We start from the raw sequence: 14,586 nt of genomic DNA, 5'->3' as shown, positions 1-14,586 counted from the left end.
GTGTGTGTGTGTGTGTTGGGTCTGTGAGGCCCACGGGAGGAGCTGTGAGCGAATGTGGATGAAAATCCAGGGTTCTTTGTGGACCACTGCATGTGTGTGCAGTCGCCCGCCCGCGTGTTCCCCCACCCAAACAAAGCCTCAGTCCTAGGCCCTGCAGCACCCGGCGCAGCAGACGCCGGGCGCGGCCCCGCCTCCTCCGAGGGGACCCCCAGCTGTATGTAAATGACGCCATCTGCCCAGCGGCCGCAGCTGGGCTGCCCGTTTGGTCTCCGGAAGGTGTGAGGAGCAAACGGGCAGGAAATTCGTCCGCAAGTACTAGGGGCCCCGGCCGCTCCCCGACCCTAGGGTGAATGGGATCACCCCGGGGCCCCAGAAGCCCTTTAGTATTCCAGGACCACGACAAATAAAGCCAGTTAGGAGCAGATGTTCCGGGCCCCCGTCATGATCCATGCCAGGCGCTGGGCAAAGCCGGTGAAATGGAAGAAATTATTTTTCATTTCCAGAGTAAAAAAAAATGCAATATTACGAGGTGAGTAATTTTAGGGCAAGATTTTTATCTACATACTAGTTTTGCAGAGACTGGCAGAGCCAGGCATACAAGAATGCTTGCTACTTTAAAGGAATGGAACTTTGGGACTGGGGTTTTAGCTCAGCGGCATAAGCGCCTGCCTTGCAGGAGGGCAGTCGTGAGTTCGATCCCCGGTACCGATAAAAAAGAAAAAAGGAATGGAACTTTAAAATTTTTCGCCTACTCGCGAGGACCTGCCCACGCCTCCATATTCTAGCCTGGCCACTCTGGCCTTGGGGATATTTCTAAACACAAATCTGACCATGTCCTCTTGCATAGACTCCAACAACTCTGGGTACCTTCTACACATCTCGTGAGCATCTAAGGCTGACTTTCGAGGGCTGCTGTTCTACATCCCTCCTATTCAGATAGGTTCTGTGGTCCCAAGGGTTCCAGCCAGTCCTTGTGGACCCAGATCACTGGGAACAAGGGAGGCCTGGCACTGGATGGGTCGGAAGAATGAGTCCCCTTCTCAGGAGTCATTCTCACAGAATCTAAGCAACCGTTAGAACCCATTAAGGGAAGAGGCACATTTCTACTTGGAGAAACTAGGGAACGTAATAGATTCCAGGTCTGAGACTTTCCAAACTATTTCAGCTGGACACGATGACGCACGGCTGTAATCACAGCTACTCAAAAGGATAATGCAGCAGGATCACAAGTTCGAGGCCAACTTGGGCAAAACAGCAAAACTCTGTATCAAAAATTTTAAAAGGACTAAGGATTGGGCATGGTAGTGTGCACCTGTAATCTCAGGGAAGATGAGGCAAGAGGATCATTATAAATTCGAGACCAGCCTGACCTACAAAATGAGCTAAAGGCCAGACTGAACTGCGTAGCAAGACACTGTCTCAAAAAGACTACAGAAAAAAGGGGGTGGGGTGGGTTAAGGATGTATGTTAGTAGTAGTCCTTGGGCCAGGGATATAGCTTAGTGGCACAGTGCCTGCCTGGCAAGTACAAGGTCCTGAGTTTTATTTCCAGTTCAAAAAACTCAAAAAAAGGGGCTGGGGATTTAGCTCAGCGGCATAAGCGCCTGCCTTGCAAGCAGGCAGTCGTGAGTTCGATCCCTGGTACCAATAAAAATGAAAAAGACAAACAAAATAAAATAAAATAAAAAATAAAAAAACACAAATAAAAGTGGTATAGTCCTTACCTAACATATAAGGCCTGAGTACTCCTTTGTTTAAAAAAAAAAAAGTCATTAAAAATAGCCAGCCAAGAGCTAGGCATGGTAGGGCACGCCTGTAATCCCAACACTCAGGAGGCTGAGGCAGGAGGATTGGTGTGTTTGAAACCAGCTCCAAAGTGAGTTCAAGGCAGCTCAAACTGCACAGTGAGACCATCTCAAAAACATTTAAAAATTTAAAAACTGGGTGTCATCCTTTACACTGATAAAGAAAGCCTTTACTGGGGGCTTGTCAGGTACAGTGGTGATGTACAAGACTGTTTTGTGTGTCACGTGTGTAAAGTATCCCTTAAGGGATTTTTGAGCATCTTTTTGGCTGTTTAGGACTTTTCCTTATTACTAACCTTAGAAAACACAGAAGGCCATGCTGAGATGGTAAATGAGCTAAGACCTAAAAGATAGGAGGGAAGGTACCATAGAGATCTGGAAGGAAACCCCTCATGTAGGAAACAAGTGCCAAGGCCCTGAAATGAGCCTGCCTGGCATGCTCAGATAGCTCCATGGCTTGTTACCTCTTTTCATCCTGGGCTCTGCTGAAACACACCACCCACAAGGCCTCCCTTACCAATTCCAATCAACTTAGACTTGAAGCCCCCAAACCAGTTATTGCTTATGGATTTATTACCAAGAATACTTGGAGCACTGTCTGCCTCTATGGAAACACCAGCTTGACAAACTGAGCTCTCTGTGTTCATTCACTGCTGCACCCCTGTGCCCAGACGGGACAGTTCATGTTCTCATGTGTGACTACGTGAATGAATAAGGGACTAGTATTAAGACCTACTGAATGAGGGAGCAGATGTGAAAGCCTTGTCCACGGCCAGGGGGCACCTGTGCAGTGGGACCAGAGAATTCAGAACCTGTCGGGGATGCCCTAATGCTGATACAATCCTGCCTGTGCCCACTGGATTATTTGTATGACACTCTGCAGCTGTAGTGCCCAGAACATTGTAGAAACACATCCTAGGCCATGTGTGTCTCAGAGGCCATGTGGGTGTCAAATCTTCCCCTTTATTTTGCCAGCTTCTAGCAGGTGTGACCTGACAGTACTGAGGATGAGCCACCACTGAAGTGGAGAGATCTGCAGGCGTTGGTGGGCACTGAAGCCCCAGCTGCCCCGAGTACCAGAGCGTTAATCCCCAAGTCAGTGGACACACTTCTTCCTTTCACACCCTCGGGAGCTTACAGGTCTGAGCCACACTCAAAGGCCTCTTAGGCTGAGACACAGCACATCCCCGTGACTGGCTAGCACTGGCTGGCTTCCCCTCCCCGTCCACAGCTCCTGCCAGGATGGCACTCTACAGACACAAAGGAAAGCTTCATCTCCACCTCTGCTTCCCACTAGGGCACCATCTCCACCTCTCAAAGCCATGTGCACAGCAAACGGGCTCTCCTTGATTTCCAATTTGCCCCATGCAGGGACACCCTGAGAACACAGGACACCCCTCTACAGGACCTAACTCCCTGGGCCGGAGGCTGTGGGGCAGATTTTAATGATGAGCTCTTTGTATAATCCAGAGTGCGCAGGTGGCACCTGAACCATGGCTTCAAATGCATTTTAATGATCCTATGAAACAGCAGCAAAGATCATAACCTGGGAATGATTGCTTCATTACTCCTGGCCACCATTCTACTAAGGTACTAACTTCATGTCATCTCTAAAAAGGTGAGGAAACTGAGGCCAAGAGTATCTCACCTGGGGCTGGGGATTTAGCTCAGCAGCATAAGCACCTGCCTTGTGAGCAGGCGGTCGTGAGTTCGATCCCCGATATTGGTAAAAAAAAATCTCACCTAAGGTTCATGAAGTTACCCCTGTGGTGCTTAGGAGGGGGCGTACCTGGACCTCAGGCCAAGGCTGGACGAACTATTACTCTACGGATGTAGGAAGACACTGGCAGTTCGTGAAGTAACCTGCCATGACCACACAGCCAACAAGGCAGGCACGGCCTGGGTTTAAGCCTAAACAGTCTAGAACATGATCATGAACCTTTCAGAGTTCTCAGTGGGAACTGCCTGCTGCGGCAGGCCATAGGTTCACCACCACTGGTGTAGAACCAGTACTCAACGCAGCTGTGCTCACCAATGCACAAGCCAAGGCACATGTGTGTTTATTTAAATTTTAAACCTTCAGAGGATTGCCATGAGTTTGAGGCCAGCCTGGGTTCACAGTAAATTTAAGGCCAGGCTGAAGTACATAGCAAGATCTTGTCTCAAAAATAAGGAAAAAGTTATTTAAAAATTCAGAGCTGGACGCAGTTGTGCACACCTAGTCTCACCAGTCTGGGAGGCTGAGGTAGGAAGATCACAAATTTGAGCACAAACTAGGCAATTTAGCAAAAGAGCCGAGTGTGGTGGCGCATGCCCCCCAGCCTGAGGCAAGGGGGTTGCAGTGAGTTGAGGCCAGCACAAACTGTGGAGCAGAGCCTGTCTCAAAATCGAAACAAACAAATAGCCCCCCCCCCCGGCCAAAAAAAAAAAAGAAGAAAAAAAACCCACCCTGCCTCAAAATAAAAAAGGGCCACAACTATACCTCAGTACAAAGGCCCCAGGTTCAGTCTCCAGTACCACAAAAAATATTAAATTCAGTGCATGCCAGGTACAGCAGTGCACATCTATCATCCCTCGTATTTGGGAGGCTGAAACAGGAGGAGTACAAGTTTAAGACCAGCCTGGGCAACTTAGAGACCCTGTCTCAAAATAAAATGGCTGGAGATTAATTCAGTATAGAGTAGCCCTGGGTTCAGTCCGCAGGACTGCAAATATTTCTCTTACAATTTTTTTTTTGGTTTTTGAAACAGGGTCCATGTAGTTCAAGCTGGCTGGTCCTGAACTCACTATGGAGCCCAGGATTGCCTCAAATTCACAGAAATCCTCCTGTCTCAGCCTCCTAAGTGCTGGGATTACAGGAGTGTACCACCACACTCAGCAAAAATAAAATTTCAGTTCGCCACTCACACTAGCCACGGATCAGTACTTAACAGTCCATGTGGCAGGTGGTCACCACACTGAATAGCACAGGCACAGACAGTGCCACTGCCGAGCACTCCTCGAATCGGAGAGCTTACAGTAAAAGGGCCATGTGGGCTGAGGTAGGCTCACACTGCAGCACTTGTCTAGCATGCATAAGGCCCTGGGTTCCACCCCAGCACTACCAAATAAGTAAATGGAAAGCACGAGAATCAGTATTAAAATCCTAATTTCTAGCTTGACATGACAGCCCATCTATAGTCTCATCTACTCAGGAGGCTGAGGCAGGAGCATCACTTGAGCCCTGTTAAAGGCAGCCTACACAACATAGTAAGACATGCCTCCAAAAATAAATAAATACATAAATGAGAATGAAACAGTAAAAATCTTGGTTTCTGTCTTCTGTTAAAAACCAGAGACCAAATGACCGCAGACCCAGCCCTCTCCCAGGCCTCAGCGGTCTACAGCTGAGCAGCTGCTGCTCTTGTGAGATGTGGCAATCGCTGATCCACCAGAGCTTAGATTTCATTTCCGCGCAGCTACCCGTCTTTAAACCCTGCTCTTCACTTTTCCACACACAGGCATGTGGAGCCAGCAAGGGAGATGCACCTATGCAGATCATGCAGCACGTGGGAAGACATGGCTGAGCGAAGAGCCAGGGCTTTCAGATTCCCAGGCCAGCGTCAAGAACCCTGATTCAACAAATCACCTGCTGCATTCAGCAGCTGGTCAGCCAAGACAGGACCTCACCCCGACGCCCCAGCTGGAGACTGCAGACACAGAAGCTGTGGCATCTGGGATGCACTTTATTGGACCGGTGGCTGCCCCAGCCTTGGTCTGGGAGCCCTGGGGGCCCTGTAGACCCAGGCACTGAGTTTGAGGAGGCCCAGTGGTCAGGGCTGTTTGGAGCGAGGCCACAAGCGGCTGGTGAGAGAGCTGAAGAACAGGTTTTGCTTGTTGGACTTGGAGAGCTCGGCCAGGCGCTGCTGCTCCTCCTGGGGCCAGGGACAGAAAAAGGAGAGTCAGCTCAGAGGGCAGAGCCTCCTCCCAGACCCTTACGTGGCCAGCATGCAGCCTGGGGGCCACTCTTCCTTTAGCCCAGATTCCTCCCCAACCAAACCCCCACCACCCCACACTTGAGGGTCCTGACCCTTTGCTCCCACTCGAGACACTGGCAGGGGTCAGTCCAAGTCCCCAGGCTCCAAGCTCTGAAGACACCACACTGATGTCCCAGGGTCTGAATTTGTAGCCCTGAACCTCAGCAACTTCTCAAATGCTCATTTGCAGCCCAAATGCTCACAGCCCCTTTCTCCAGATCCCAGGGGCCCCTGTGAACCTATCGCAGACCCCATACCTATCCAACCTAGCTGATGGTAGGAAGCCAAGCCCCAACCTAGCAGCCTTCAGCAGGTCACACTGTCCTACACCCCATGGTTCAGCCTTCCTGCACTCTGGCTTGTCTCAGACTCAATCTATACTCTCTGCCCCACTTCCAATTGCTACAGTCCCCAGGCACGTGGCACACATCTATAACACCAGTACTCAGGAAGCTGGAGCAGGAAGACTTCAAGTTTAAAACCAATCTAGACTACACATAGTGAGACTCGTCTCAAAAACATAAGGGAACAAAACCAAAAATTGCCAGGATCCCTTCAAGACTAGTAAACTCCTTCTCTAACCTCACGGCTCAAGATCCCTCTTTGCAGACTTGATCTAAACTGTCGGTCCACGTCTACATGGTGCCCCATAATGACTGATCATCTAGGGTGCCCTCTCTCCAGACCATGCTAGCCACTTGTGATTCCTGCCCCCTGCTCTGAGACTAGGCTGCAGGACCAACAGTGCTACAAGACAGGCTGTTACAGTCCCAGGGACTGTAACAGTGGCCCCCAGTACGGGGATCTGTGCCTCGACCTGCTCAAGCTGGCTCTGTCGCTGTTTGAAAGCCTCCAGCGGGTCATCCTCCAGAGCGTAGTGCTCCAGTACAGTCCGGACGTCCTCCACTTGGTTCAGTGCAATGGCTGTGGGCACAACAAGGGGTCAGTCAGGCTGCTGAGTGTGGAGGGGCACACACTGGGCAAAGGTTAGACCTGGGGTCAGGACTCCCTGGAATGCTTCCTGATCTCTGAAAGTTTCCCCTGAACATTCCACTGAACCCCCTAAGCGTGCCTGAGAGCACTGTATCTTCCAGAAGCTCCTCATGGACTCCTGTACCTTGACTGCTGTTTCACAACACAAGCCAGAATCAAGCGCTTGTCATAGTCTCAAGGGTCAAGGGCTGGGGTCAGAGGTTAGAGGTCAACCTTACTCTTAAGGAAGGCAGACAGGTCCAACAAGACCCGGTCATCAGAATTGCCGTCCCAGGGCCGCAGGGCAACACCGTTGTAGGGCTGTAGGCGGAAGGCTTCTTTCTTGCAGTCCACAACAACCACCCGGGCTGGGTCCCGATTTAGACATGAAATGTCCTGGAAGTAGTCATAGTCTCATCATCACCTGTGCTCCCACTGCCACAAACACACACAGCATCACACACACTGCCATCACCACAGTCTCAGCCTCTCAGAGAGCTGGAGCATTAGTTGCACAGACTCAAGAACCAGCATCTCATGTAGTGTTGACTCAGAGGTTCCCTGGAAGGAACTGGACGCTGGCCAGGTGACTGATACACCACAGGTGAGAGAACCTCTTTCCCAGAAAGAGGTGCAGGCAACCACATCAATACAAGGGTAGATACACATACACACACACACTACCCCTGACCACAGCCCATGTACTGCTGAAACTCCAACAACACAGATGCCCAGGTCCATTAGGACCTATATAAGCAGGACATGGTGGCACACACCTGTAACCCCAGCACTCAGGAGACTGAGGCAGGAGGATGGCCATAAGTTCAAGGCAGCCTAGGCTACATAGTGAATTCAAGGCCAGCCTGAACTACATGAACTACACTTAGACACACAGATACTTGTAGCCAGACCCAGAGCCCTTGATATGAACAGATCTCAAGACAAACCAACCCCAAGAGCCAGGAATGTTTAGTGCCACAGCATCTGTCTGGCAACTGTGAGGCCCTGGGTTCGAGGTCAGGTACCAAAAAAAAAAAAAAAAAGCCACCAACCCCAAACATAGGATGGAAGCAGCTATGCTAATTATAGTCTCCAAAGCACTCAGTCATAGACTCAGTTACAGGGCTTAAAATCCTGAAACAGGTTCTTGCTAAGTTGCTAAAGTGCCCAGGCTGGGGTCAAACCTGCAATGCTCCTGCATCAGTCTTTCACAGTGCTGAAATTATAGACATGCCCCAGATGTCTTTTTTTTTTTTTTAAACAGGGTGAGGGAAGGTGCTTGCCTCAAACTCCTGGAGATTGTTCTCTTGGTTCAGGCTCTTGGGTACTGGGATTACAGGCATGAGCCACCAGGCCCAGCTCAACTATCTTCTCTAGGGAGAATCTACTTTCCCCAATTCCCCTTCCCCAGATGCTGGGGGAAAGAAAAGCCTAAAAGCACCCCTCCAAGTTGGAAGCTGGCTCATGTCCTGTCAAGATGACTCCCTTTGGGCAGAACTACAGAAGGGTTGACGATGGGATTGAAGTTGAGTGTTCTTTCTCTCAGGCAGTGTTGGCATCCCTAAATCCACTCCAAGGCTCATGTAACCCCCACATGGCACCTTAACATGGTGCCCATCCATGTATCTCGTGGCGTCCCGGAAAAGGCGGTAGGAGATGAAGCCATGAGGGTCCACGCTATCGATGAGTGGAAACGCAGTCTAGGAAAAACCAAGAAGAGGTCAAGCTGGCCCTGGCCTTGCAGCTCTCCACACCTATCACACCAGCCAGGGCTGCTCTACCTTGCAAACTCACCATGCCAGTCTCTGAAGTAAAGATGACGATTTCATACAAAGGGGCAAGCTGCTGGAACAAGGTCTCAATGCCTGGGCGCTTTTTAAACCTCCAGCCAGTGGCCAGCTGAGGAGACAGTGAGGACAGTGAAACACTGAAGCTAGGAGGCCCACAGAGGCCCCAGACCCTGCTTGAAGGATTCCCAGAACCAGGGTTCTCTCTGTTCTTGGGGGATTCGGGAGCATAGGAGCTGGGAGTGAGAGTCTGAACAAGAGCTTTTTTGGTTTTTGTTTTTTCAATACTAGGGATTGAACCCAGGGCCTTTTCACTGAGCTACAGCCCCATCTCTTTTTTAGATACAGGGTCTAAGTTACCCAGGGTGGGCTTAAACTTATGTTTCTCCTGCTTCAACTTCTCAAGAGTGCTGGGATCAGAGGAAAGCACTACAACTCCGGTGAAGAGCTGACTCCTTTGGCACACTTCCTGTGTGCCAAGGCACACTCACGACAACCCTACAAGGTGAGTACTGAGGGAATTGAGGCAGCAGGAAAGGACTCCTCCTCCCCAAGGCCAGCAGAGCTGGGGCTGCTCCCCACAGCATCATGACCTGGCTTCCTAGGTCCATCCCCAACCCGCTGCTTTCCCCGGGACACACCGACCACTCAGGGTGCAAGAGGACACCAGTGAGCTCCAGGACGAGTGTGTATGGTGGCTGGTAGTAAGGCTCCCGCAGAGGGTCTGGAAGAAGGCAAGGGCTGGTGGGCTCAATGATCATCTGCAGGAGAGGAAGAAGACAAGTGTTTTCAGCAGAGAAGCCAGGGGCTCAGGCGAGAGGGACAGGGACTGGGTTAGGCCCCTACTCACCTGTCTATAATCTTTGAAGTATTTGTATGTCCGACGCAACTGCTGTACCAGAATTGGATCTAGGAGAATGCCAAGCACAAAGGGATTGCAAGATAAGGGTCTGCTCAGTCTTCCAGCTAAGCCAGAGGGTTGTGATTTACCAGATACAAACAGGTCTACAAACCCAACTGGTTTGAACTTATTTCTAGATCTAAAGGAAGAAAGTAATGCCATACCGGCAGGTAGGAACAAAGGTATTTATTCACCTACCTAGTTCTAACTTGAATACTTATATCCACACACCATGCCACATGTAATGCAGAATGTTTACACAGTATCTCACTTAAAAAGATACATACATATAAATTCACTGACAATATGCTAGTACTTTGTACAGAACTACGAGCCTTCTAAATCTGCTTTAAATCGGTATACTGAGTCAAATCACACCACAGTGAGTACGTAGCCATATCTGTATGCGTCAAACCACTGATTCTCAACTAGGAAGTTTTTTACCTCTCTTCCCCCTGGGAAATTTGGCGATGTATGGAGATTTTTAAAAAATTTTTCTAGAGACAAGGTCTCTCTATGTAGTTTAGGCTGGCTGGTCTTGAACTTGCCCAGGCTGGCCTCAAACTTGCAGCAGTCCTCCTGTCTCAGCCTCCCAAGTGCTTGGATTATAGGCATGTACCACCATACCCAATCAATGGAGATCTTTTTTTGTTTTGTTTTTTGAGACAGGGCCTCACAATGCAGTTCAGGCTGACCCAGAGCTCACTCTGTAGCCCAGGCTGGCCTTAAACTTGTAAGGATCCTCTTGCCTCCACCTCTCAACTGCTGGGATTATAGGCATGCACCACCATGCCCAGTAACTACAGACCTTCTTGATTGCCATAGTACTGGCATCTAGTGGACACTGCTAAATATCCTACAACACACAGGACAGCCCCCATATAGCAAAGAATTATTTGGTCCCAAGTATCAACAGGACTGGGAATGAAAAACCTGGGCTTAAATTCCATTTAAAACAGTCAATTATTACATAAGTGCCTGCTTCACTACCGTACTTTTGGTCTGGCACACGCCTCTTAAAAACCACAACACAGAAACCAGGCCAGGCGTGGTGGTACTTTCCTAAACCCCAGCATTTGGGAGACTAGGACAGGAGGATTGCTGCAAATTGGAGGTCAGCCTAGGCTACAAAGTGAGCTCAAGACCAGCCTGAACAGCAGAACAAGACTCTATCTCCAAAAGACAAAAACCAAAAACAAAACAAAAACCAGTTAAATCAGTAAGCATATATAATTGATTGATTTTGTTTTTTGATTTCTTTTTGGTACTGGGGATTGAACTCACGACCGCATGCTTACAAGGCAGGCACTTAGGCTGCTGAGCTAAAACCCCGGCCTGATTTTTGGTTTTTTGAGTCTCACAGCCTGGCCTCAAACTCAGGGTGATCCTCCTGTCTCTCTCTCAGGTAACAGGATTAGAGGCACATGCTATCCCACTTAGCTAAGCACTTTAAACCTGCATGTCTCCCTGACCAATTTAAATCAGTATATTGACTTATACTAGTAAAATTCTACCCCAGTTCAAGTAAAACAACATACTCTACCTGCCCAGTGTAAAACAATCGGTGTATTAACAAGCCTATTTGCAAACTTCCCTAGCACAAACAGGTGGCTTTCCTGACCCACCAATTTTATTTTTCTTCCAGGAAGGGGGGTGTGATAGAATTGACAACTACTCTCCACTGCCCAATTTTTCAAAGCTCCCTGCCAAAAGCTGGTTAACCAGAAGGGGAGGGAGGAAGGAGGCATTGTTTTGGAAATGAGCAGCTGGATGGTTAGTGGTACAGAGGCTTAACAGGAAAAAAAAAAAAGAGGCTGTCATAAAGAGGAGGGGGTAAGGGGCTGCAGATGCTCAGATCTAAAGCACAGGAAGCTCTGTGTCTGGGGATAGGATGCCCAACTCCTCAGGCCCTCCTACATAGGCTCCCCTCCCCCAATCTGTCTCAGACCATCTGCTCCTGGGCTGAGAGGCCAGAGAAGGGGGTTGGGACTTTTTTTTTTTTTTTTTTTTTTTAAATCGGTACCGGGGATCGAACTCACGACTGCCTGTTTGCAAGGCAGGCGCTTATGCCGCTGAGCTAAATCCCCAGCCCCTAGGGGGTTGGGACTTTTAATGCCCCTCCCCCAGCCATCCAGCTGCTGGCTCCCCACATCACTATGGAGTATGAGGAGGGGGGCACCAGTTAGGAAGGACAATATCCCCACAAGTGATAGAGTCAGGAAGGCCAGAGGACCCCCCAGAATGTGTGGTATTTACTCACCATTGTCGAACTCATCAGGAATCTAAGAGGTTGAGAGAAAAATGGAAGGTTTAATATAGAGAAACAGGATGCCACAGCACCCAGAGAAAGAACTCACAAAAGGAACTCTGCCCCTGAGAGAAGACACAGGAGCCTGAGAGGCTGGGGCTCAGTTCAGATCAGAAATGTGCCTAGCAGGAACAGGCAGCCCACCCTCATACCCCCAAGATGGGCTCCCAGTAAGGTAAGGTCTCTGGGACCCTCTCCTCTCACCTTGGCACCGTTTTCATCCACAGGGTTGCTTCCTGCAAAGGAGACAAGAATGAGTCAGTGAAATTTGTGTACAGGCTCCTGTGTCTTCAGGGCAGAGGAGGACAAGGGGCTTGGACTTGTGGATCTGAGGAGAAGGCAAGAGTGCACGGCTTCCTGGATTCAAAGGAGGGCAGTGTGTGTGTGTGTGTGTGTGTGTGTGTGTGTGTAGGAGCCAGAATTTCTGAGTTTTTTTAAAGAAAAAAAGTTGAGGCAGAGTCTCTGAGAAATGAATAAAGTGAAGGGTTGGAATTTTCGAAGCTGAGGGAAGACGTAACGTAAGAAGCTGGTCCAGACCTATCTTTTCCCACTTCACCCTCTACCAAATGATTCCTTTAGCATGGTATAGGAACCAAATAAAGTGAGTAGAACCTTAAGCAGAAGAGAAAGGAAATTACTATGATTTGTAAGATAGATGTCCAAATCCCACCAACTGAGGAAGGCAGAAAGAGGAATTCCCTGCAATGGAATTCAGGAGGCCAAAAGAACAAAATTGAGGAGAGGTTGTGTCCCTCACCGAAAATATACACGATGCTCACGGTTCCACCGGCTCCCAGCAAACCAGCAATCCAGAGTGCAACTTTTTTAGCATAGCTGGGACCTTCTGAGCCTGACTGCTGCTGTGACCCCTGGGTCTTAGCACCTCCATGGCTCCCAATCTCTGCAGCCTGTAGTGGAGAGAGGGAAGATCAGCCAAGCAGACAAGCAAGAAAAAGTACTAATACTCTGTCCCCTACTCTGGTGTAAGGAAGTTCATAGCACTCTGGAGGCTGAGGCAAGAGGATCCCTAAGAGTTCAAAGTCAGTCTGGGCTACACAGTAAGTTCAAGACCAGCTTGAACTAAACAGTTAGGGTTGGATCCTGTTAAAAAAAAAAAAGTCAGAAAGTCACCACTGAAACCCAGCCTTGTGTCACTGAAGGGCCAGTTGGGAGGTGGGTCCCTTCAGAGGGTCAAAATTAAACTGCTTGGGGAGAAAATTCCACGGATTTAGGAACTAAGCGGTTGGGTTGCCCAGAGTTCTAGAGGCAAAAGGATAGGAGAGTCTGAAACCCAGAAAACAAGCCATGGAAAATAAAGGCCCTGGAGCCCTAAAATTGGGATGCAGGTAACAGTAAGTGAAAGAGTACACAAGAAACAGAATGCAGAGTTAATACTCAGATGCCTGGAGTTTAAGGGAACAGCGTACAGAGGGGAAGGGGACGAGAGGGGAAGGGGAGGAGAGGGGAGGAGCAATCACTAGTCTGGGGCCTGGGGATATAGGGCACGGAAGTGATGGACTTGGAGGTCAGAATGGCTGGGTCTCCGTCAACATGGAGCCAGGTCGAATGTAAGCCCGGACGTCTACCTCACCACCACCAGCAACGCGGAGAAAATATTCCCAAGGCCAAACTGAGGCCCTAGCGTCTGCGTCCCTCTCCTAGAAGTACCTGGTGGTCACTGACAACGGGGAACAAGTGACCTCGCCCAGCACCCACGTGGACGGAGGCAGGAGTCAAGAGAATGCATCTGGACCGTTAGCATCCAGGGTAGGGAGCAAGAGTTGTTCATCCCGGGAGCTAGGGGAGCTCCCCAAAGCGCGGGCAGCGTTCCATTCAGCACCCTGAGGTGCGGCATCCCAGACCCTCCAGGTGGGGTGTACGTCCAAAACTTCAAGAAGAGGCCTCTATCCCCGGGGCGCCAACCCCGCTCGGCTCACCTGTTCTGAGGCCCGGGGGGGCGGTGTCGCTAGCCTCGTGCACAACCCCCGCGCGCCAAGCCGGAGTCCGCTCCGCAAGCGCGAGAACAGCGCCGCTGAGGCAGCCATCTTTGCGCTGACGCCATTCGGCTCCGCCCACTCAGCCCGCCCTTACCCACACCGACTGGCGCTGTGGCCAATAGGAGCGCGAAGGAGGAGCGGATGGACGGGAGCCCGAGACAGACAAACGACTTCGGGTGGACTGCCTCAAGAGTTTCCTGGCTGCTTTCCCTGTGTGCTAATTGGCATGATCACTTGGGAATGGCGACCCTTCACCAAAAAGAAAGCACACCGTCCTGCAAATGAGCGTGGAAGGGCAGGGATCACACTCATTACTCAAGGATAAGGCTGAGTCCATAATGAAGAAACCCAATGACTGCATGATTTGTTGTCAGGTAGCTGGGCTCCCCTGCTGGAGGGAGATCTGGCTTCCTCTGCCAATTGTCAGATGCGGAATCAGGCTGACAAAACTTGTGTAAAAGTCCTCCTCTCGAGTTCTTTTGCTCAGTGGAGCTGGGAAGCGAAATAGGCCCTCTCTGCTGTCCTCAGCGCCCTTCCCCCTACCATGAGTTCCTATAAAGGATCTAAGGTGGAGCAGAGAGAGGTGACCACTCTTCTAGGCTCTATCAATGGAACAGAGGTTATTGAGGACCCAAAAGAAACCAAGTTTGCGGCTGCAGGAAGCTGCACAAATTATTTTCATTAGTTAAAAAACTCAATACAGGGCCTGGGGATTTAGCTCAGCGGCATAAGCACCTGCCTTGCAAGCAGTCGGTCGTGAGTTTGATCCCTGGTACCGATAAAAAATGAAAAAGACAAAAA

General features: G+C 49.9%; 1 protein-coding gene across 2 annotated transcripts; it reads right to left on the bottom strand.

Moving 5' to 3' along the window:
• Window positions 1–3,848: 3,848 nt before the first annotated feature.
• Timm50 (translocase of inner mitochondrial membrane 50) lies at window positions 3,849–13,898 on the bottom strand. Of its 2 annotated transcripts, XM_003467263.5 has the most exons (11): window positions 13,726–13,897; window positions 12,546–12,696; window positions 11,993–12,024; window positions 11,741–11,762; window positions 9,430–9,488; window positions 9,221–9,340; window positions 8,587–8,691; window positions 8,394–8,492; window positions 7,032–7,188; window positions 6,638–6,744; window positions 5,510–5,718 (listed from the first exon to the last, which is right to left on the bottom strand). In XM_003467263.5, exons 1-11 carry the CDS (start codon window positions 13,831–13,833, stop codon window positions 5,617–5,619), a joined length of 1,062 nt encoding a protein of 353 aa, XP_003467311.1. In that variant the 5' UTR covers window positions 13,834–13,897; the 3' UTR covers window positions 5,510–5,616. The 2 variants fall into 2 exon arrangements, with proteins under 2 accessions (XP_063108808.1, XP_003467311.1); XM_063252738.1 differs by lacking the exon at window positions 6,638–6,744 and having other exon boundaries at window positions 3,849–5,718; window positions 13,726–13,898.
• Window positions 13,899–14,586: the final 688 nt, after the last annotated feature.

The sequence above is a fragment of the Cavia porcellus genome, unplaced genomic scaffold (assembly GCF_034190915.1).
Source record: "Cavia porcellus strain 051 isolate PalLab524CR breed Dunkin Hartley unplaced genomic scaffold, mCavPor4.1 scaffold_7, whole genome shotgun sequence".
NCBI lineage: Eukaryota > Metazoa > Chordata > Mammalia > Rodentia > Caviidae > Cavia > Cavia porcellus.
This window is presented reverse-complemented; position numbering and strand designations above follow the sequence as displayed.

Excerpts from the sequence above, each read along its gene's own strand:
- Timm50 (XM_063252738.1), bottom strand. The coding sequence starts at position 13,833 with ATGGCTGCCTCAGCGGCGCTGTTCTCGCGCTTGCGGAGCGGACTCCGG. Across the intron at positions 11,763-11,992 it reads TGGATGAAAACGGTGCCAAG|ATTCCTGATGAGTTCGACAA; the intron begins GTGAGAGGAGAG and ends TCAACCTCTTAG. Across the intron at positions 7,189-8,393 it reads TGGATGGGCACCATGTTAAG|GACATTTCATGTCTAAATCG; the intron begins GTGCCATGTGGG and ends GACTACTTCCAG.